The following is a 21,387-nucleotide window of genomic DNA, read 5'->3' on the forward strand; positions in this document are numbered from 1 at the left end:
CAGGTCGTCCCCAAAGGGGGTGGGAAGATGTAAGGAAAGATTTAAGAGAAATGAACACTTCTTGGAATGGTGTAAAGAGGGAGACTGAATAGATTGGGATGGAGGAAGATCACGCGTAGCTCTGTTGGCCTAAGGCGGCTTAGTGCTGCAGTGACTTGTTAGTAGTAATAGTTGTTAGATAAGGGGGGGGGGATAAGGCTAGGGAAAATTATCAATCAGGACTGACTAAAAAATACTAACATTGTCATTTTAGCCCATTATTTTTCATATAGAAGACGGTGGTTTGAGACAATCTTGAGGGACTATTTTCACTCCCTTGTATATGTGAGCATGCTGGTGTAGTATGATATTGAGGGTATTCTTATCAACTGCTAAAATTTTATTTGCCAAATGAATGGGTTTTTATTCTAAATTTCGAAAGAAAAAATTGAAATCACAACATTAGAAACGGAGGGCAGATTTAAATTAAAATCTACAGGTAAAATGTAAATAACAGAAGGTAATTCATATAGACTAGCTACTCTCTTCTCTATATCCTATCTTTATCATGTTACTCAACGCTTCTAAATAATCTTCTCATGTATTTTAGATTCACTAGAATGATTGAAGTTTTCCCAGAAACTGATTCTCTGCAAGTCATTACTATTAAATTTAGCAACATCAAAGATGGCCAAAGGATTAATCAAAATGAGGTATATTTGCCAATGCAACTACTTTTTTGTTCATTCAGTTGGGGATTTTTCTGTTTTGGGTGAGAAGAAAAGGAGTCAGATAAAATGAGGAGGAAAGGATGTTTGTAAACATTAGAACACATAAACCTATTCTTGTGGGAGTGGGAGCTGAGGTGTTGTGGAGAGGGCAGTGAAGTAAAACTGATCTTAGAAAGACATTTAATGTCCTGGTATGACTGCTGTATTCTGCTATTTGTGCTGAGTTTTTTTTATTTAGCCCTAAGTTAGTTGCCAAAACTATGAATTAAATAACCTGAAAGGTATGATCTTGCTTTGTGAGGGTTGAATCTATGATGTTAAGATTCTCTTTGACCTCTAAACTTTTGGCTGATTATCTTCTAACTACCCTCGAACGTTATGGTGGATCTTATAGCATCGCCTATAGTAAAGAGCCATGTCCCACCCCTGTGTATTTTTTGACCACTTTGTATAGAAGGGTTGGCTATGGAAACTTGGGAAGAGACTCATTCGAATTTTATTCTAAGTCCTATGGGCCTCTGTAAGGGCTTTAAGTGACTGGAGGGCTTAAAGTGACCTCACCACGTGGCCCTTCTGTCACCTGCCGCACCCCATAATAACAGATCAAAATTTAGAGATAGTCGCTTACTTCAGAATAGCTGAACGTCCAATAAATGGCCTGTGCCTCTGGGACATCATGACCCCACAGCCCTAGGGACAAGGACCGCAAATTAAGCGAATTTTCAATTGTTTATATATTGACTTCATAGCGGAAAAGGGGTGCATGCTCGATTCTAGGTGTCTGATTGGCTTGGAACTTTTCGTGGTCGTTCCCGGGCCAAAAAGACTGCATTTTGTTGAATGTTGCGGATGTTAGGGAGCCCAGAAATGGGCGAAAAACTTTTATTTTTGACCTGTCTTAAACTCATAGCCATAAGATGTTAAGCCAATACGAACATAATGCATAAGAAAACTCTTGGAGGTACGGCCTGCGAAAAATGAGGCGCCAAAATGGTTTAAAAACTTTTCTGATTAATTTATAATACTTGACCTTAAGTCCTTGGTCTAAAAGGACACAAAGGAAAAAAGGGGAAAAATAGAAGCAAAATTTTGGTCCTCTAAAAACGTCACCTGACCAATGTCCAAGAAACTTTCTCCCTAAACGGCTTGAAACTTACTATTGTAATTTTCTGGGCTAAAGGGATCTCAATGCACATCGAAAAATGGATTGATTTACCTGAAAATGGGATCAAAAACTTTTCTTATTTTTGTGTTTTTTGTCCGACTGCTTGGAACTTAAAAGTGCTTGGGCCAAGGGAAGCACTATTTATCAGCTTAGACTTCTAGTTCTAAGTCCTTTGGAAAAGAGGAACGAAGTAAAAAAAAAAAAAAAAAATCAAAACAGGCTTCCTAGCAAGGACCCAAAATTTATTTTTCTAACGATTTAAATCTACCCCAGTAAGCTCCTGGGTCAAGGGGACCTTAATGTACAATCTTAAAATTCTGGAGGCTATAAAAATTCTGCAGGTATTTTCTGTAGATTTATGTTGAAATAATAAATCATAGGCCCTTAGAATTATACCTCATTATAAATTATGCACTTATAAAAGTTTTTAGTTCATTTTTCAGTGTTTTTAAAGCGTCAAAACTTGTTACTAAAATTGAATATTACTAAAATCTTATTGTTACAGCAAAACCCCATAAGTTTTGCCCTAGACAGAAATCATTAGTTACTTTTCTGTCTGCATTTGGATTGCGAGAGTCAAGGCAAATTATAATCCTCATAGGAAAACGCATCGATTGACAAATTATTATATTTTTTTTGTATATTCAAAAAAAAAAAATATAATTGTTGACTGTAGAAAATGCTAAATTGTGTTTAATTGGATGAGTGTGCCAACAAGCTAACTGCTGCCTTGTTGCAAAACCTAGGTATGTTCTGACTAGGAGCTATAGTGAGCTAAATCCAAGATGCAGAATTTCGCATAATTGTTGTGGAATAATGCTGTAAAAAAGAGCCTGAACAGTGTACAAAAAGTCCTGAAGCAGTTTTAAAAAGGGGTTAATCCTTATTCACTGAAAAATACCAAACTCCACACTTGGTGCAAAATCTGGCTAAGTTCGAAAAAAAAAGTTGTTCAAAGAACAGCAAATTAAAACAGTTCAAAATAGGGATGATACCTTTTTATTGACAGTGAATATATATAAAATTATTTAACTGGATATTTCGAACACATATACAGTGTTCATCATCAGCAGTAAAACTAAAAGACATGGATAAAAATAAACAAAATTTATACCTAATAAACTAATTACATATAGTTTATTGCTCTTATTTTTTTCAATGCAACAGCCGAGGCAAATATATTTGACCTTTTCGGTTCCGGTTCATTAGAATTATCTGACATATTACGTGGACAGAGGCCATAGCTCTTAGGTGAGGTGATATTTACTTTATTTGACCTCAGTAAATTATCATAAATTTTCAATCCAAATTCACCTGTATCTCTGTTTATGGAATTATTCTTGAATAGAATTTTTTAATTTCGATTGTTTCCCTGAAAGTTTGCTTTAAACCTTGGTCCCTAGAAATCAAAGAAACATTTTCAAACAAAATAAAATGATTCGGAAAATTAAAGATATGCTCCGAGAGGGCCGACGTGAAATCTTCAGGTTTGGTATTTTGCTTTAAAGACGATGAAATAGAATTATGATGTTGTAGCAATCTCGTTTTTATATTCTGGTTAGTACGTCCCACATAAGAGCTTCCACAAGTACATGGGATTTTATAAACCCCACTTTGTTGCTCTACGGAAGTCCGATCCTTTCCAGAATTTAAAAAACTAGCCAAAGTATTACTTTGATTTCTAGGGACCAAGGTTTAAAGCAAACTTTCAGGGAAACAATCGAAATTAAAAAATTCTATTCAAGAATAATTCCATAAACAGAGATACAGGTGAATTTGGATTGAACTCAATTTATGATAATTTACTGAGGTCAAATAAAGTAAATATCACCTCACCTAAGAGCTATGACCTCTGTCCACGTAATATGTCAGATAATTCTAATGAACCGGAACCGAAAAGGTCAAAGAGATTTGCCTCGGCTGTTGCATTGAAAAAAATAAGAGCAATAAACTATATGTAATTAGTTTATTAGGTATAAATTTTGTTTATTTTTATTCATGTCTTTTAGTTTTACTGCTGATGATGAACACTGTATATGTGTTCGAAATATCCAGTTAAATAATTTTATATCTATTCACTGTCAATAAAAAGGTATCATCCCTATTTTGAACTGTTTTACTTTCGTCATGGAAAGGCAGTGTGGTCTTCGAAGTCATCTACGAAAAACAAATTTAGCGGAGATGTAGAAGAAAATTGTCAATCTTAAAACAAAAGAGAAATCGACATGAATCAAAAAGCAAAAAAAAAAAAAACCAACTAAACCTAAAACACTAAAACCTTGCCTGCAAGAGCTAAAAAGGATTTATTATTGATGGCTATGTCACCCTGGCCATTGAGAAATGAGACCAGTTCTTATGTGGTCTTCTTTTACCCAAAGGGACCCTTACTGTCAATTGCAAGTATACAAATCGTAATGTACCAACTATTATTAATTATTTATGTTTCTATAATAAATTAAAATTGAGGATTATTAATAGGCTCCTGTGGGCTGACTTCAAGTAAACTAGGAGCCTTATTGGGCGCAATAGTCCATGAATTTACATACTTAACGACTTGGCGTTTGCTATAATGTTATTATAACAAGTTGTGGTTTTAGAAATTTCTTTGGCTAAACTTTTTTTTGAGTTTTGAAACGTTTATGTGAAGATTTTGCCAAATACGTAAATACCAATTTGTGCTGATCTTTCAGATTCTGGTCTTAAATCCTAATAAGGTTTGCAGTGAAAGTGCTGTACTGGCAGCTGCACTTAAGTGGAGATTATTCGAGAATAATGTCATTTCTGACCTGGAAGTAGTCGAAGAAACGAATTTCGAGGTTTTCTCCCTGTTTATCGAGTAAGTGTACTGAACAATTTACATTTGATTAATATTTTAATTATTTGGTCATAAATATAATTGAAATCTTTGGCGTCGAAATCTGTTTGGCCTAGTATATAGCCAGTTTCATTGTTGTTCTGAGTATTCAAAGGTATTTGTTCACTCTTTATATAGTTATTATTTTAAATAGACTGTTTCAGAGAAAATTAAAAAGCAACATCAGAACCTAAAACGGACAGAAATAAAGATACAACTGGGACTCCATTTAATCTTTTTGTTTTAGGCTCAAACTTAGAATTAACAAGACTGTCTTCACTGAATAAATGGAAGTTAACAGAAAAATTTAAGTTAAAACGATTATTAAATATACTAAACAAAAATGAAAGAAATCGTCAAAAATAAAGTCTGGACTCCTATCCCGCCTAAACGCACAAGTGTTACGCTTTGCTGGAAATACTACATACTGCTGTTAGTATACCCTGTAGGTCAATTAGTATGTTAGTATTAGAAAGTTAATTAGAAATGTAGGTTAATTAGTATTAGAAATATATATATATATATATATATATATATATATATATATATATATATATATATATATATATATATATATATATATATATATATATATATATATATATATATATATAGGCCAGAAACCCCATATTTGTCTATATTATTTTTTCTATTGTTTGGTAAATGACGACTTATACTTATTGACTAATACAGTATACTTATACTTATTGACTAATACTAATACTTATTGACGACTTTATACTTATTGACTGTTAAGCGAAATTGTGTCTTTTTTATGTCCCATCCATCAGCTAAGAAAAAAAATTGTGGCGACTATTAAAGTTGACAATAAATAACAAAAATTTATTAGAGTAAATGTATTTTCCATGATCAATTTAGTTTTATTTTCTTATAAGCACACTTACACTGGCACTATTTTTGCTTCATTGCATTTTGTTCATAAGTGTAGAAAATTGATGCCTAAAAGAATTTTTATGCATGAAATAGCAACTTTTGAAACAATTTGTGTTTTCACTAAACTGATTAAACTGAATTTCAGATGGCTGAATAGAGGCATTGACTCTTCTTAGGGTGATATTTTGTGTTTTGTATTATTTAATTTTTTTGATCAGGGAATTTTTAGCGTTTACCCATCTTTGTTTCTATACGAGATAGTTGATGTAATGTTAGCATTGGTTAAGTATAATTTTTAGTTTCATTTATGAGAAATATTCGCGAAACAAGTTGAGACACGTCAGTCATTAGATTAAAAAAAATGAAATAATTGAAAAACATACGAGTTGTCTTTTGACAATCGTTGATCAGTTTAATGCTCTCTTATCATTTCTTCTTTCTATGAAATCTCATAGAACTTTTTTCGTCTTTTTTTTTAATGAGTGGCTAATAGGTTTGCAGCCATTAGATTAAACTAAAAAAACGAACAACATGAAATTGAAATGTTTGAAAAAATACGAGTTGTCTTTTGACTATCATTGGTCAGTTCAATGCTCTCTAATCGTTTCTTCGGTATAAATGCAGGGTTGGTTTTCTACATAAGGAAGCATGTTAAAAAACAATTCTTACTTCATAATATGCAGAATAATCATAGTTAATATATTTTGCAGGGGGGGACCTTTATCATCACTTCTTCCATTCTTTTTCCAATTTTTCTATCACATTTTTTAATATTTTTGTCAATTTTTTAGTCTTGAAAATCGTTAATAAATAAACACCCAAGTGCCATCTAAGTAACAAATTGCTCATTTTTCTTTCTTTTGTTTCAGTGTTCTGCAGTCAGAATGTGTTTTTTCACGTGCTTTATCACTAAATGCAGAATCTTCTTTGGGTCTGTTTTCTTTGGCGGATAAATATATTTGTCCAAATTTAGAAACTGGAGTATTGGCACTGTTCTTCTCACAAACTTCGCCTGAAAATGCTGCCTTAATGTGCGAGCTTGCTTCTGACCTTCTGTGCAAGCCCTACTTAGCCAAATATGCTACGAGAGTAAGATATTTTTTCTACTTCCTAGACCTATTCCAGTTAGATTACCCTACTAGGATAGTAGATTAATTGGTACTTGTATGATATACCCCCTACCTCTTAAGTTATTCATGCATTAACTCACAGTAAACCAGTTTTTTTGCTAGTTTTTTTCAACTTAGCGTGAGAAGAGACAAAAAGAAGTGAATATAATTTAGACCATATATTGACACATTGGGGGGGGGGAAGTATTTGGACAGTGTGAAGTCAGAAAACAATTCTTACTTCATAATATCAGGATAATTGTAGCTAACATATTTTGCCTGCAGACCCACTGTACTTTGCCCCCTCCCTCTTAATGTGCTAATATATACCCCAAACTTATCTCTAAAGTATTATATTTTTATCATACTTAGGTATATTTTATTAGGGTTAACTTAACTTCACTTTTTATAGAATAGAATTTATTTTAAAATTTCTATCACAGCATAGTTGGCGGGGATAGTGTCACTTTGGGGACTTTCGGGGGGTTTATAAGGGATGGTTGTTGCGGGCGGGAAGGTAGGGTTTGGGGATGGCAGAACGTAATCGGGGAACACACAGGGTCTTGGTACCAAAACGAACGCATAGGAGGTATTTTCTCTCGGCCAACGTGGTGAGCTCGAACTTACCTAGTAGATAATGACGGAATCTTCCCTTCACCATTTATGATTCTAAGTACTCGTTTTTGGGTATTTTGAATCATATAAATATACTCTGAAGAAAGACCAAAATGCCACACTGGATAAGCACACTCGAGTATTGACCGAATAAAGAACAATAAAGTTGGAGAAGGTCCTTAGGGGGTGCAAGAAAATTTTATGAAAAGTATTAGAAGGGAAACCGAAGGAGAAGCTTGTTTGAGGATGTTTTGAACATGGACGTCCCACTTCAAGTCAGCAGTAATTGTCATCCCAACTAATTTAATGCATCTGATAAAGATTTTGGGAGGAATGGTGTTTGTGAAAGAGGGGGGATGATTTAAACAAATTAACTGTCGTAACTGACGAATTATTAGCGTTAACTTTCATCTTCGACAAAGAAGCCTCCTGTGTGACATCGTCAATTAATGTCATGATTGAGCTTTTAATGTTTCGTCGATAAGCCTCAAATCCAGATAGGTCGTCCACATATCATACAAGTTTCGGATAATTTTGTAAGATAATTGGTGTAGAATTTTTAACTATGTTTTCATGCAATAATTTTTAGACTTCCGTTTTACAGCACAATCGTGATTTCTATCCTATTATCCCTTTGCCTGAGTGCACATCAAATTTCCCGGAGATACAGTATGGGGTACCACAGGGCTTGGTTCATCACTTTTTTCTGTCTGTGTTAACGACTTAAGTAATGTATTACAGGGCTGCAAATGCTGCCCTGTCTGCTCATTAGCTCAGACGTGATGTAGCAGCGAGAAAAACTTTATCCTTATTTGCCGATTTTGCATATTTAAAAACTATGCAAAGGCAGAACAATGGCTGCTGGGAGCGCTTGAAGTGTGCTAATATTTTAATGTTGAAATATGGTTTGTTTTTAAAGCTTCGAAACTCTCCTTGAGTCAGCCCTTTTATTTAGTTCGAATGAGTCTGCTTTTATTTTTCCTGTTTGGATAATATTGTTTTTTTTTTCTATTATCTTATCTATTTTACTGCTTCTAGTTGATGGTAAATATGTAGATAATTAAAATATAATTCTATTTATGCTGAAATTCGCCTAAAATCATAACAGTTGGACTTCAATATTACACAACTTTTCACTGTCAATACTGTTTTTCGTGCTATATCAACCTTCATTGTTTTTCTTTTCCTTTTTTAGGTGTTTCTAAATGGTTCTTCAGAAGCATTGAGTGAAAAAGCGCTGCAGTGCTCAGTGGAAACACTGACTATGCTAATTTCGGACTCGAATTTATCTTTGAATAAAGAAAGCCAGTTATTTAATTTTATTGAAAGGTATAAAACCCAACACGGTTACGATGTAAGTGCTTCTGTTCTTCTCTCCCTCACTCTCTCTTTTTTTCTAATCTCCTTGTCCCTCTCTGTTTTCTGCTTCTCCTCATAGCGTTTTAAATAAACCATTCTTTTCAATTAGCCAATTGGGAGGAATTAAAAGTAGACTCAAAAAATAGAATGATATTTGAGACTTGTTATAGTACCTCAATCGAAAATGTGCAATGTAAATTAGAGCTTACCAATACTAAATATTTAATATCCTACAAAGTAAAGTTTAACGCTTCTTGATTATATACTGGTTGATATCTTCAAATTTAAACGGGTGTTGTGTATATTTGATTCCTTAATTGTTTGTTAGCATGATCTAAGAAATTTTGGCGAGAATTCAATTTCTACTTTCTGTTAATGCATCAAGAATCATCCAATTTTAAATATTTGTTTTTTTCTTGGACTCGTTGTGATTCTTCGTTGTGATATAGTACCTCAATCGAAAAAGTGCAATGTAAATTAGAGCTTACCAATACTAAATATTTAATATCCTACAAAGTAAAATTTAATGCTTCTTGATTATATACTGGTTGATGTCTTCAAATTTAAACGGGTTTTGTGTATATTTGATTCCTTAATTGTTTGTTAGCATGATCTAAGAAATTTTGGCGAGAATTCAATTTCTACTTTCTGTTAATGCATCAAGAATCATCCAATTTTAAATATTTGTTTTTTTCTCGGACTCGTTGTGATTCTCACTGTTGTTTCTCTTCTAACCGCCGACATCATTTACGATCCAATGTGGTCATCCCTGTCGCTTTTCTCTTTTTCGCAGATTTTGTTGTACAGTATTTCCATTTGAGATTCGTAGTGATACTTGTTGTCGCATGTCTTCTAGTCGTATATCTCATTTGCACTTCATTTCGTGCATCATTTCATCAGAAACTTTTATGCCTTTTGCATTACCTGTTCGGATTCATTAAAAATCATCTTCAGAGAAACATTATACATATCTAAATAAATACACAGTTGCTCGTTTAAAGGGAGTATTTATATTCGTTATGTTTTAGTTAAAAGTCACGGAGTGTCAAATTAGCAATTTCGATTGAGTTAAGAAATTATGACGTAAATTCAATTCCTCCTTCCTGTTAATGCATCAAAGAATCATCCATTTCATAGGATTTGTTTTTTTCTGGGACTCGTTGTGATTCTCACTGTTACTTCTCTTCTAACCGCAGATATCATTTACGATTCAATGCATTCGTTGTGGTGCTGATTGCCACATATCTTCTAGCCGCTGATCTCGCTTGCGCTTCAATTTTGTGAATCACTACTTCTGACTTTTTTCCACACCATCTACTTCAGCCGTTCGGATTCATTCAAAATCTGGTGTAATTTCGTATGACGTCATATATATAAACACGCTCCTTATTCAATTGTAATTTTCTGAAATATATTAGTCACGCAATAGCATAATTATCGTGTTATTTTTTGTTTAAGTCATATTTTCGTTGGCAATTCAATGTGATCTGTTCTTGTTTCTTGTTCATTGCGTTTTTCTTTAGCTGTTCAGTCATTTCTCATCTTGTGTAATTTTGCAGGTGTCAAAGATACTAAAAGTTAATTCCTGCTTCCTATTTATTAATCACAAACTCACATACTCTAAATTAACACGCCCCTTCATTCCATTGTAATTTTGCTTTGTCTTCTAAGAGCTCACGCGCACTAAACTGACACGTTTTTTCATTCCATTTTGATTTTGCTTTGTCTTCTACCCACAAGTTTCGCTGTGCAACTTTTGTTTGCAATTCAGTGTGATTTTTGCTGTTTGCTGTCAAACTCGTGACCTATTGAGATCGTTTTTTAGGTCAGAATAGACCGGGGTGCCAATATGTAAAAAAAATGCCGTAAAATTTACATAAATACATACACGACTTTTCGTTTAAAGATATAAATGACGAGACCCCAGCGGTCCATGCGGCTGGCTTGTATATATATTGATTCTCATTGTCACTTGTCTTCTAACTGTAGATAATGCGAACTTCTTGTTGATGTCAAGGCGTGAGGTTAGGCTCGATACAACCACCCTTGAAAACATACGAATTTTTCCTTAAAGTTGTGACCTATTAGATCGTTTTTGTGGCCAGAAATTCTGATATGCCAGTTTTCAGAAAAAAAAAAAAAAACTATGTAGCCGACTTCGAGGAAAAATTAACGTGAGGCAAAGTACAACGACATCAATTTCCACTTTGACCAGTGTTTGGGATGACCCTACTGTCCGTACATGAAGAATCAGTAAAGCATCAGTATCAGTACCAGGAACCGAGCGAAGCTTCATATACTTCTCTTATCTTTTTCTTCATTAGTGTATATAAACCGCACTATTTTGCAATTGAATGAAAAAATTGTAAATTATAAATTGATATTTTTGAATGTAACTATTAAGATATGTTTTATATTTCTTGTAGCGGTATTTTTAGACACTCCTCTCGAATACAAAAGCTACTGTAAATTAACTGAGGATAGTATTTGTTAGATGGGTTGAGTCTTTGCATGAAGTGATTCCACTTTTTTTACCCTAAAAAAATAGTTTAAAGCTAGTCACCCGCTAGACGGAATTTCTATATGCATTGTGACTTATGTGCATTTTAATTTTTAAAATTGCATTAGTTGTTGGTGATTCTGAGTTATTTGGTGGTTTTTGGATACTTATGAGTAATTGTGAAGTACTGGCAATATAAAAAACATAACTTAAAATAACCTAAAAAGCGTTAGAAAATTCTATATTACCGTTTATTCTGACATTAGACTGTTATTTGGCTTAAGATTTATGTTCCCTGAAAAACATGTAGTTTTCCGATAAGCTTACAGCTGTAACCCGCGCCAACAGGACAAGATATTCATATATATTTGTATATCTTACCCCCCCCCGCCTTTATTCTACCTACCTATTGTCTCTTTTAACGGACTTTGATCATTGAATTCATTATTGTCAGATTAATCTGTTTACCAAAGCAGAATTATGTCATTATTTACATTTTTTTTGGTAAATGACCTAAACATAAAATAGGAAAACTTTCGTAATTTTGCATGCATCTGACGCATTTTCAACCCAGTTTTCAGTAAAGAATTAAAATAAAATCTGAAAGTGAATTCCAAAATGAAATTCAGTATATGGGTAAGGCTGAATTTCATCCGTCTAGCGATGGCAAGATTGTCGTCTTACGTTGGGCCATTAAAACCAAAGGACTGTAGAAAAAAACATATTGAAAACTTGCAAACGGCACATAAATCTTAAGCCATATAAAGTGTGTTTCAGGATAACAATACCCCAATTGATACAAATTTTTGGTGCAGCATAAAAGATGGCATTCATTTACACATGTGTACATGCATATTAAGCTATGATTTCTTTTAGAATTACGCGCATGGAACGATTCTAAAATTGAATGCATGAATAAATTCTCCTCTAATATAAATCCAAAAATCAATTCCAAAGGGGATTTTAGTAGCAAAAGAAGAATCTAAAAAAGTAAAAACTGCTTCCTTATTCACGCTACATCAACCATGCTTTTGAAAGAGGGTTTGCCTCTTATCACTGCCCAAAATAAAGAAAACCAATAAAATGTCCATAGAACAGTTGAGATGGATCGATCGTGATTGAAGATAGATCGTGAAAATAAAAGAATAATACATTTAAAAATTCTTGTGTTACTGCCATTCCTATTATGGTGAAAAAAATGTTATTGTACCGTAAATGAAGCTAATTCAACTCAACTGTTTAATTGCAGGAAGGATGAAGGTTTATACCAAATGTTCAGTTTTTATGTTATATTTCTATATGTTTAAAAACGCATACACATAAATGTTTTAGAACATACTTTATGCTCTATTTCAACTAACTGTTTTTAAGAATTACGAAGACTTATACCTTGTTTTCTATTTCGGCTGTTTAATTGCAGGAGGCACGAAGCCTCATACCTTATGTTCATTTTCTACAAATGGATATTGAAGAATTTCTCGATGGCCCTGCTCGTTCTGAATTGCTCACGGATAAGGAAAAATCTGACTTCTTTCTTTTCAAGGAATCAAATATCATCTCCCCTAGTTGGCATTTAAGCAAAAAGACATTTAGAGTGACCAAATCCGTAGTTAACCATGTCACAATCAGAATAAACATGAACATTTTCAGTTTCGGTAGCTCTTATTGGTCTTCAATGAGACATTATGATTGTCTTAGTCAAGAGTTTCAAGTAGAGCAGTCAGTGTTACTAGTAAGTTGTCATCTAAAGGTTCATATTGGTACTGGATGTTTGGCAACTGTTTCAGTCCTTGATTCAAAAGATTATCCTCTAGTTGTTAAATCTGTATCTGTAGAAACGGGTGTCTGTTGTGTTGCAGCTGTGTTTGATAGTCAAGCCGTTCTTTTTAGTAACTCTACATACAAACTTGTTGTAAAGGGAATATTCCCTGTGAAGTTGGCATGGTTGAAGGGGATATTAGCATGAAATAAACTTTGTTTATTAATAGATTCAGGTTGATCTGTGGTTAAGAAAAGGAAAGGAGTAAACATCTATGCTATTTTGTATTGTGATTTGTTTACTATTATTATTTTACACATATATTTTCAAGACTATAGAGAGTGAGCTGTTCAACAAGGGTATAAGAATATTTGAATTTTTTCAGTTGAAATCGATTTTGCAAAAGTTAGTTCCGTTAGGAAATATGAAGACATTACAAAAAAATGTAGGGAACGAAAAACAATTTATGAGCTCTTTTTTCTGATAGTGCTTACCCCCCTCCTCACTCTAAAAGAAATTTGAAGATGCGTGTTTTCTTAGTCACCAGCCATTTAATACTCAAACGCTTTGATTCTATTAGAGAGGTCATTTGACCTACATTTTCTCACAAAATTATATCTTATTTATATATTTTTGGCATATTTTTATAATTATATAGTTAAAAATAATGCGCACATTTTCAAAATTTGAGAGAGGCCTTAGAGGATACTTTATCTGAAAAGGTTAATGATCAAGGGGCTTCTTAATTTCAAATGTACATTTTCAGGCTTAGACAACTTGAATTCGTTAATTTTAATGGTTTCTTGCTACCGCACACTCTCCACCCTATGTTCAATTATGCTTTGTCTGTTAGGAAAGTTGGCTTACTAAACAGAATTGTGTTGGTATTGCTTGAAAAAGGGCTGGGTAAATATCCATAATTGTTTCAGATCCGCTATTTTGTAAAGAAACGAATATCAAAACTGTTCGCTACTTATAATGTTGATAAAAAAAATTCACCATTTTAGTCCCAAATATAATCTTTCAGATTGTAAATTGTCCTATAAAATTCTCTAACTGATGTGAAATATAAGTTGCGTCGCTTGTAGTTGAAGCTCTGTTCTGCAGGGTTTTTTTCTTCTTTTTTTTTACAGTGAGACTATAATCTTACAGTGAGGCTTATGAATGAGTTTGTTTTTATGTGGAAATAGCCGGTTCCATATTTAATATTTTGATGCAATGAATTTTTCCTGTATTTTTTTTTGTATAATAAATATACATAATTGACTTACCATTTTCGGACTTTTGGAACACGATTACTGTTTTAAAAGTACCAAAGGATAGATATCCTAGTGCCATTTGATGCATGCTAAATCCAGAGTCACACATATCCACACTTATCACTTTTTTTTGGGGGGAGGGGGTTTATATGGACGGAATGGATTTCCTAGGGGGAGAATGTGCCATCGAGAGGATAATTTCCGGGGAAATTTCCCGTTGGAAATTTTACACGGGGGAGGGGGAATTTTCTGGTATGAGAACGGTCAAAAATTAAAAAAAAAAAAAAAAAGGTTATCAACTGAAAGTAACGAGTAACATTAAAACTCAAAACGAACAGCAATTATTCCGAATATGAAGGGGGCTGCCCCTCCCTCACTCCTCGCTCTTTACGTTAAAGTTGGAATCTTTGGCCAAATTCTTTAAAACCAACTTCTGAAACCCAAGAATTTTAATTTGAATGAGCAGTATTTTCAAAGAAAGTTGAGACTTAAGTTGAGAGTTTCTGTTCGTTTTAAGGTGTAATGGTGCTTCTTACTTTCAGATGATTTTTTTTTATTTATTTAATCATTCAATAAAGTTGTCTCCTTGTCATGTATTCTTTAGGCTTTGAACCTTTCGGGGATTAGTCCTCCTCGCCTTCTCCTGAATGGAGCAACGTCCTAGTCAAGACTAAGAAGCCTATAAATTTCAAGGTACGAGCGCATAAATGCATTCACAGTCGTGAATTCGTGAGTGCCATCCGTGAAAGGATACGAGAGGGAGCAATCCCCCCATCACTCTGGGAAAAAGAAAGACAATAAAAACTTCGCTTTGAGACCTAGGATCTTGTCAATCTTCTCCCCCTTTATCCTACCTACCTACTGTCTCTTTTAACGGACTTTAATAAGCCTATAAATTTCAAGGTAAGAGCGCATAAATGCATTCACAGTTGTGAATTCGTGAGTGCCATCCGTGAAAGGATACGAGAGGGAGCAATCCCCCCATCACTCTGGGAAAAAGAAAGACAATAAAAACTTCGCTTTGAGACCTAGGATCTTGTAAATCTTCTCCCCCTTTATCCTACCTACCTACTGTCTCTTTTAACGGACTTTAATATATTGTCATCGTAACTATTCGCTTTAAAATTGCCCTCCTCCTCCTCCTGAAAAATTTGTCCCCTGGCAAAATTTCTTGTGGGTATTCTTGTCCATGTTATAAGAAAAAAAAGGATATCTTGTCTTCAAAAAAACTGTAGAATCTCTGATTTTGAAAGGAGAGTCAAAGTATTCAATCTCGGTATCATCTGCAGGATTTTAGTAACTCTCCTCTCAAGAAAGAGAAAAATAACTTTTCATTCAGAGAGGTATAAACTTAAAGTGGATGAAGTAGCTTTCACCAAATTCATCGCTTCATGAAGCAGGTGTAAATGTAGGCTGTTCTGTTTGTTTGCTTGTCTAAGTTACTTAAAAATTATGCTTAAACTTCATGCCTTTTGTTTTCAATGTGATATCTTTCTCAAATTGCATCACAATGTGTCTATGGTAGATTTTTTTCTGGCTAAATATAGATACAGAGAAAAGAAGTCAGGACTGCAAAATCTACAATTGGTGGTCAATTTAAATCTGGTCGACATGCAGCTGGTGTATCCAAAAACTAGTAAACACAGTTCAGCTCGGGCAGTAATTGTCCACTTTTACTTAAAATTATGAGTGATAACATTTTGGGTCTTCGTTTGCTTACAGAGTGTTTTTTTTTTTTTGCATAAGGTGGCCCAGTTTAGAAAGGTAGTACTTGAAGAAACTAGAGTCTCTAGATGATGTAATGGTTTACAGGTTAAAAAAAAAACAGCCGAAACTAAATCTTGATCATAACAGGCTAAAAAATAATCCTTCATTTATGACCAGAGCTGGCTCAAATTGAAATTACAATAGAAAAAAAAGTCAGGTCAGCTGAAAGCAAGGAGTAACATTAATACTTAAAACAAACAGAAATTATTTTTGTACCTGTAGGGGACTGTTCTTCGCTCTTTAAGCTAAAGTTGAATTTTTCCCCAATTCTTTAATAACAACTGCTGCAACACAAGGGTTATTGAATCAGAATAGGTAGCTTTTTTGAAGCCCTAATAAGCGAGGGGTACAGGACACTGCAAACCCCCTTATATTCAGAATAATTACTTTTTTCTTCAATTTAATCCCGGAAAAACCCTCTTTCCCTCTGTGGAAATTTTACCCGGATAGTTCTGCGCCACAAAAAATCTCTCGCAAAAAAACATCCCCACAGAGAAAATTCTTTGGGGATTTAACAAAGGTGTAGATCCAAATATGTCTATCTGAGGGATTCAGAACATAAGGGATTAGAACACATTTCCTCAAAACTCATTTTGTGTTTATCTGATGTGTTTACTCATTCTCACTAGGTGTTAAATGGAGCTTAGAAAATTAGGCCATTAAAAAAACTCTTTGAGGCATCTAACCCCTTACCTAAAAATGATCTACCACCCATCCTTCACAGTTTCTAAAATGCACTTGTACATCACTATCTTATAAACCAAATCTGTTCATGTGACTGAGGCATTAAAATCAAGTTCAGAAACATTTTTTCTGTAATAACGTAGGAGGTATCAACCTTCAGCATATGTCATTCAGCCCGAGTCTGAAAGGGTTTGCCTGCTTTTTGAAAGGGGGAAACACCCCCAAAAAGTCAACTGACCATTATAAAACTCAAGCAAATTCTGGTAGCTCTTTATTCTGATATAATAAAAAAAAACTAGTTTTTTAACTGAAAGTAAGGAGCGACATTAAAACTTAAAACGAACAGAAATTACTCCGTATATGAAATGGGTTGTCCCTTCCGCAATCCCTCGCTCTTGACGCTAAAGCTTTTAATTGTTTTAAAAAGCAGAATTGTGGCAAAGAGTCAAACTTTGCCAGTTTGCAAAGTTCTCCTGGCGGGTGATGATGAATTAATTTCTCATGAAACCCTTGTATATATGGTTAACGTTGAAGGTTTGCTAGGTGAAGATTTATTTGAGCAGCCACAACAGAAATTACGTGAAGAATTGAAGCCAGAAGAGAGAAATTTAAAAAAGATACTGAGAGAAGAATCCAATAAAGAACAGACCAGAAGTCCATTTAATACTGAAGATTGTCCCACTAGTATCAAAGATTTTTTTGTCACCAGCTTCATTCAATGCGAACTATAAGGAGCAAGAAAAACGATGTATCTTGAAAGAAAATATTGAATTGATTCAGCAAGTCAAATACAAGAAATCGATACTTTTGGTTTCAGATGACAAACCAGATATAAAATCTAGAATAAGTGAGTCTACAAATACACAAGCTTACTTCCAAGATAGAAACAGATTAGTGCCATCAAGTAACTTACTTACACCATTGCCAGATAAAGTGATACAAAAAATGGACGAAAAACAAAATTATCCTGAGAAGCGCAAGCTCGAAATAGATGCTGCAAATAGGCCAGAAAATAAGAAAAAATGGACGCCCTTAGTTTGGAACTCGAGTGATTTTGTTCAAATAGACAAGAAGAGAAATAACTCATTTTCTCGGAAACCTTGTAAATACGGACTGCGATGCCGCTATGGAAGCAGATGCAAGTTTATTCATTAATGTGGCTATTTTCTTTTGGAACCATTTATTCAAAATTTTAGCTGAATAGGGAGTTGAGAAGAAGAATTGGAGATATTCAAATTCACCATTCCTAAGTAAATTCTTGTTGTATTTTCCCAGTTGTAAATAAAACTTTTAGTATGACATTTATTTATTTTTTTAGCTTATTCACAAGACCAGTAATCAATCAACTTACCGATGAGACAAATCATAAGGATCGCCATGTACTTTTTAGAAGAAATTTTTTAATTCTCCCAACAAAGGTTTTCTTTCCTACCACACTCGGATTAAACTTTCTTTTTCTTCTTCTTAAGTTTTGGTCAATTGTTTCACACGAAAGCAATTTTTAATTTTGCTCATTGCTTTAGAGGGGCAAACTGACAAAAGCCAGAAGACATCTTAAAAGGAAGATTGTGAAATTAGAATTTGAACGTTGTTCCGATGAGAAAATGTTGTTATTTTTTTCTCAGAGAGTTAACTTCCGCCAAAATGGTTACCAAAAATTGGATACCCGATTTGATGTCAAATGTGCGCGAAAAAAAAAAAAAAAAATCAAAGACAATGCTTAAAGCTCATTTTTTACGCGCTTTTTAACATTATTTTTAAAATAGTGCTTTGTTTCTTCTCTTTGTTTCCAAATCCAATGACCGACGGTAGTTTATCAGACTGATGTTAAAAACACCAGTAAGACGTTGAAAGTGAAATAGTAGCATGCTAAACCATCTGTTTATTGTGGTGGCTGGCTAATTTGCAATCCCTAATGCTAATGAGTATTAACCTTTACAATTTTGGCAGTTTCAGTAGAGTTTAATAGTGCCGGTTTTACTTTCATCCGAAGCAGACCATTCCTCGCCTTATTTCTTCCTCCTCCTTCTCGTATGATCATTTCTACTTAAAAATTCCTACTACCAAGAAGCAGAAGCTCAACAGATTTTGAAACAAAGAAGAAACAAAACGTATTTTGAAAATTAACATCTTTTGAGAAAGACTGATTAATAACGAAGTTCCCTGAAATTATCCTAGAAAGTTTTTCGAAAAAAGGAAAGACTTTTATAAATGCTTATCTAAACAAGTTCAGCGTTTGTGCCATTTTGGTAGTACACAAATAGGGAGCTTTTATTCACCATGATATACCAAGGACAACAAAATAAACATATTTTCTGCCCTTTAGTCCATTCATACTAGAAAACCACGATTTTCTAGGATTTATCTTTGGTTGTTTCAAATATGAAGTTTTTAACGTTGTGCCACATTTTTGCCAGTGTTGCCACGCTGAATTGTGAAAATAAATAAGCAAAATTAATTAATTAAATTTGAAGCCTTTTCCGTCCACAAATTCAAACACTTACAACCTGTTGATTCCCAAAGACAACTGCATCTTCAAAGAAAAACTATGCCTTCTTAAGATGCTGTATCATAGAGTTTAGTTTATTTTTGGCTGATTTCGCCCATGTTTTTTTTTTTTTTTTTTAATTTGGCTCCTGCTATTACCAAAACTACAGAACTACGAACAGAGATCTTTGCACTAAAAATTGGATTACAGTTTTTCTTAAATATGTATACAGTTGGATAGGTTTCCACTTCACCAATTCAGGCAGGTTTCATTTTACTGTCCTTGGTATTATAAAACAAAATTGACGACCAGAAAAAGGACTCTTTAATTATTGTTCTAAACAGAAGCAAGCCAGCTTTTAAGCTAAACGTTAACTTTATCACCAAGTGATGTGAAATCCCGCTGCCGAAGCAGAAGTCGCTCATGTCAAAACCTAGCTAACGCATACAAAGAAAAATTTTCTTGTTTCCAAAATTCTTGGATTAGTCCATTACAGTAAGTTTTAATGGGTAGGATTTGATTGAAGCACTGAGGGCAGTGAACTGTGTGTGTTTGGTATTATAACACAGCTTAAGTAAAAAAGAGTAAGAGTTAAATAGAAATAATAGCGGAACATTTCATAGATTAAAAATCTTGATACTAGTTGTAATCAAATAGTTCGTGGTAACGCACAGTAACTAAGAAGCAACCCGGCTCAATAGTAACTGAAACTCTTAAAAACAGAATTTTGATACCAATAGATACATCAAAAGAATCGGAACTAATTTCAAATATACAAGTTTCATTAAGTTTAATCTTACCCATCAAAGGCTACGAGACTGAGAAAATTTGCCTGATATTTGAAAAAAGGGGGAAACACCCCCCAAAAAACATAGAATCTTAATGAAAATCACACCGTTGGATTCGGGGCATCAGATAACCGTACTGTAGAGATTTCAAACTCCTATCTGCAAAAATGTGGAATGAGTATTTTCTGCCAGAAGAAAGGTCACGGATGTGTGCTTATTTTTATTTTTTCCAAGGGTAATCGTATCGACCCAGTGGCCCTAGAATATCAGGAGAGGGCTCATTCGAACAGAAATTAAAAGTTTTAGTGCCCTTTTAAAGTGACCAAAAAATTGGAATGCAACTAGGCCCCCTTCCAAGCCCGTTTTGTCTCAAAATCGTCCGATCAAAATTTTGAGACAGCTATTTTGTTCAGTATAGTTGAAAGACCGAATACTATGCCTTTGAAGATATCATGGCTCCCCAAAATCCCTGGGGAAAGGCCTTTAAGTTACAAAATTTGCTCATTGTTTACGTATAGTATTTGTTATTGGGAAGTATGCATACGTTTTCGGGTGGGGAGGGAAGAGAATTTTCTGCTGGTGGGATTTTCCACGTTGACAATTTTCCGTGGAGGGAAATTTCCAGGGGGTGATTTTTCAGGGGAAATTTTATACTGGGAGAATCGGCCAGAATTCCTATACGTGGGGGAGTCGGCCAGAATTCCTATACGTAATTCTTCTTATGTCTTGCTTTTTCTTTGCTGACTCAATTTTACGCACGGAGATGTTAAGGGTATTTGTCTGGAGTTAACTTTCGTCAGAATTGAATTGTCTAGATAATAAATCCGTGGGGAGGAGGGATTTTTTCCTGGAGTTATACCCAGATTTCCTGGCATTATTAAAAAAACGATCAGAAATAAAAAAAAAAGGTTCAATTAAAAGTAAGGAGCGACATTAAAACTTGAAAGGAACAGAAATTATTACGTATATGAAAGGGGTTTCTCCCTGCTCAACACCTCGCTATTTACGCTTAAGTTTGAATTCTGTCCCAATTCTTTAAGAACGACTCCCGAAGCACTATGTTCGTTTAATTAGAACAATAAGATTTTTTTTTTTAAATTCTAAAAACCCTTAGCGCAAAGAGCGAGGCATTGAGGAGGAGCAACCCCTCTCATATATGTAATAATTTCTATTCGTTTTAAGTTTTAATGTTGCTCCTTACTTTCAGTTGAAAAAATTGTTGTTTTTTTTATTTGATAGATCAAGAAAATTATGAATGAGATAATTCAACATTTTGATGTTCCTTTTCCCATTTTTTTATAAATCAAATATTAAAATTTATGCTGGAATAGATAGTTCATAAGTCAACCACTGAATAAACTCTCATAGACATTCACAGAGAAAAAAAAAACAAAAAAAAACGAATACAGACCAAATTCTGCAAAATTCTTCGTCAG

General features: G+C 34.0%; 1 protein-coding gene across 1 annotated transcript in view; it reads left to right on the forward strand.

Annotated features, from left to right (window-relative positions):
- LOC136032869 (BTB/POZ domain-containing protein 1-like) overlaps positions 1 to 17,974 on the forward strand; it is a 30,213-nt gene extending 12,239 nt beyond the window's left edge. The window contains exons 2-6 of the mRNA XM_065713281.1: positions 590 to 692; positions 4,566 to 4,711; positions 6,493 to 6,712; positions 8,543 to 8,701; positions 12,627 to 17,974. Coding sequence (XP_065569353.1) covers positions 600 to 692; positions 4,566 to 4,711; positions 6,493 to 6,712; positions 8,543 to 8,701; positions 12,627 to 13,172 — 1,164 coding nt within the window. The 5' untranslated portion in view covers positions 590 to 599 and the 3' untranslated portion in view covers positions 13,173 to 17,974. The remainder of the gene's footprint in view (positions 1 to 589; positions 693 to 4,565; positions 4,712 to 6,492; positions 6,713 to 8,542; positions 8,702 to 12,626) is intronic.
- Positions 17,975 to 21,387: the final 3,413 nt, after the last annotated feature.

Source organism: Artemia franciscana, chromosome 11 (assembly GCF_032884065.1).
Source record: "Artemia franciscana chromosome 11, ASM3288406v1, whole genome shotgun sequence".
Lineage (NCBI taxonomy): Eukaryota > Metazoa > Arthropoda > Branchiopoda > Anostraca > Artemiidae > Artemia > Artemia franciscana.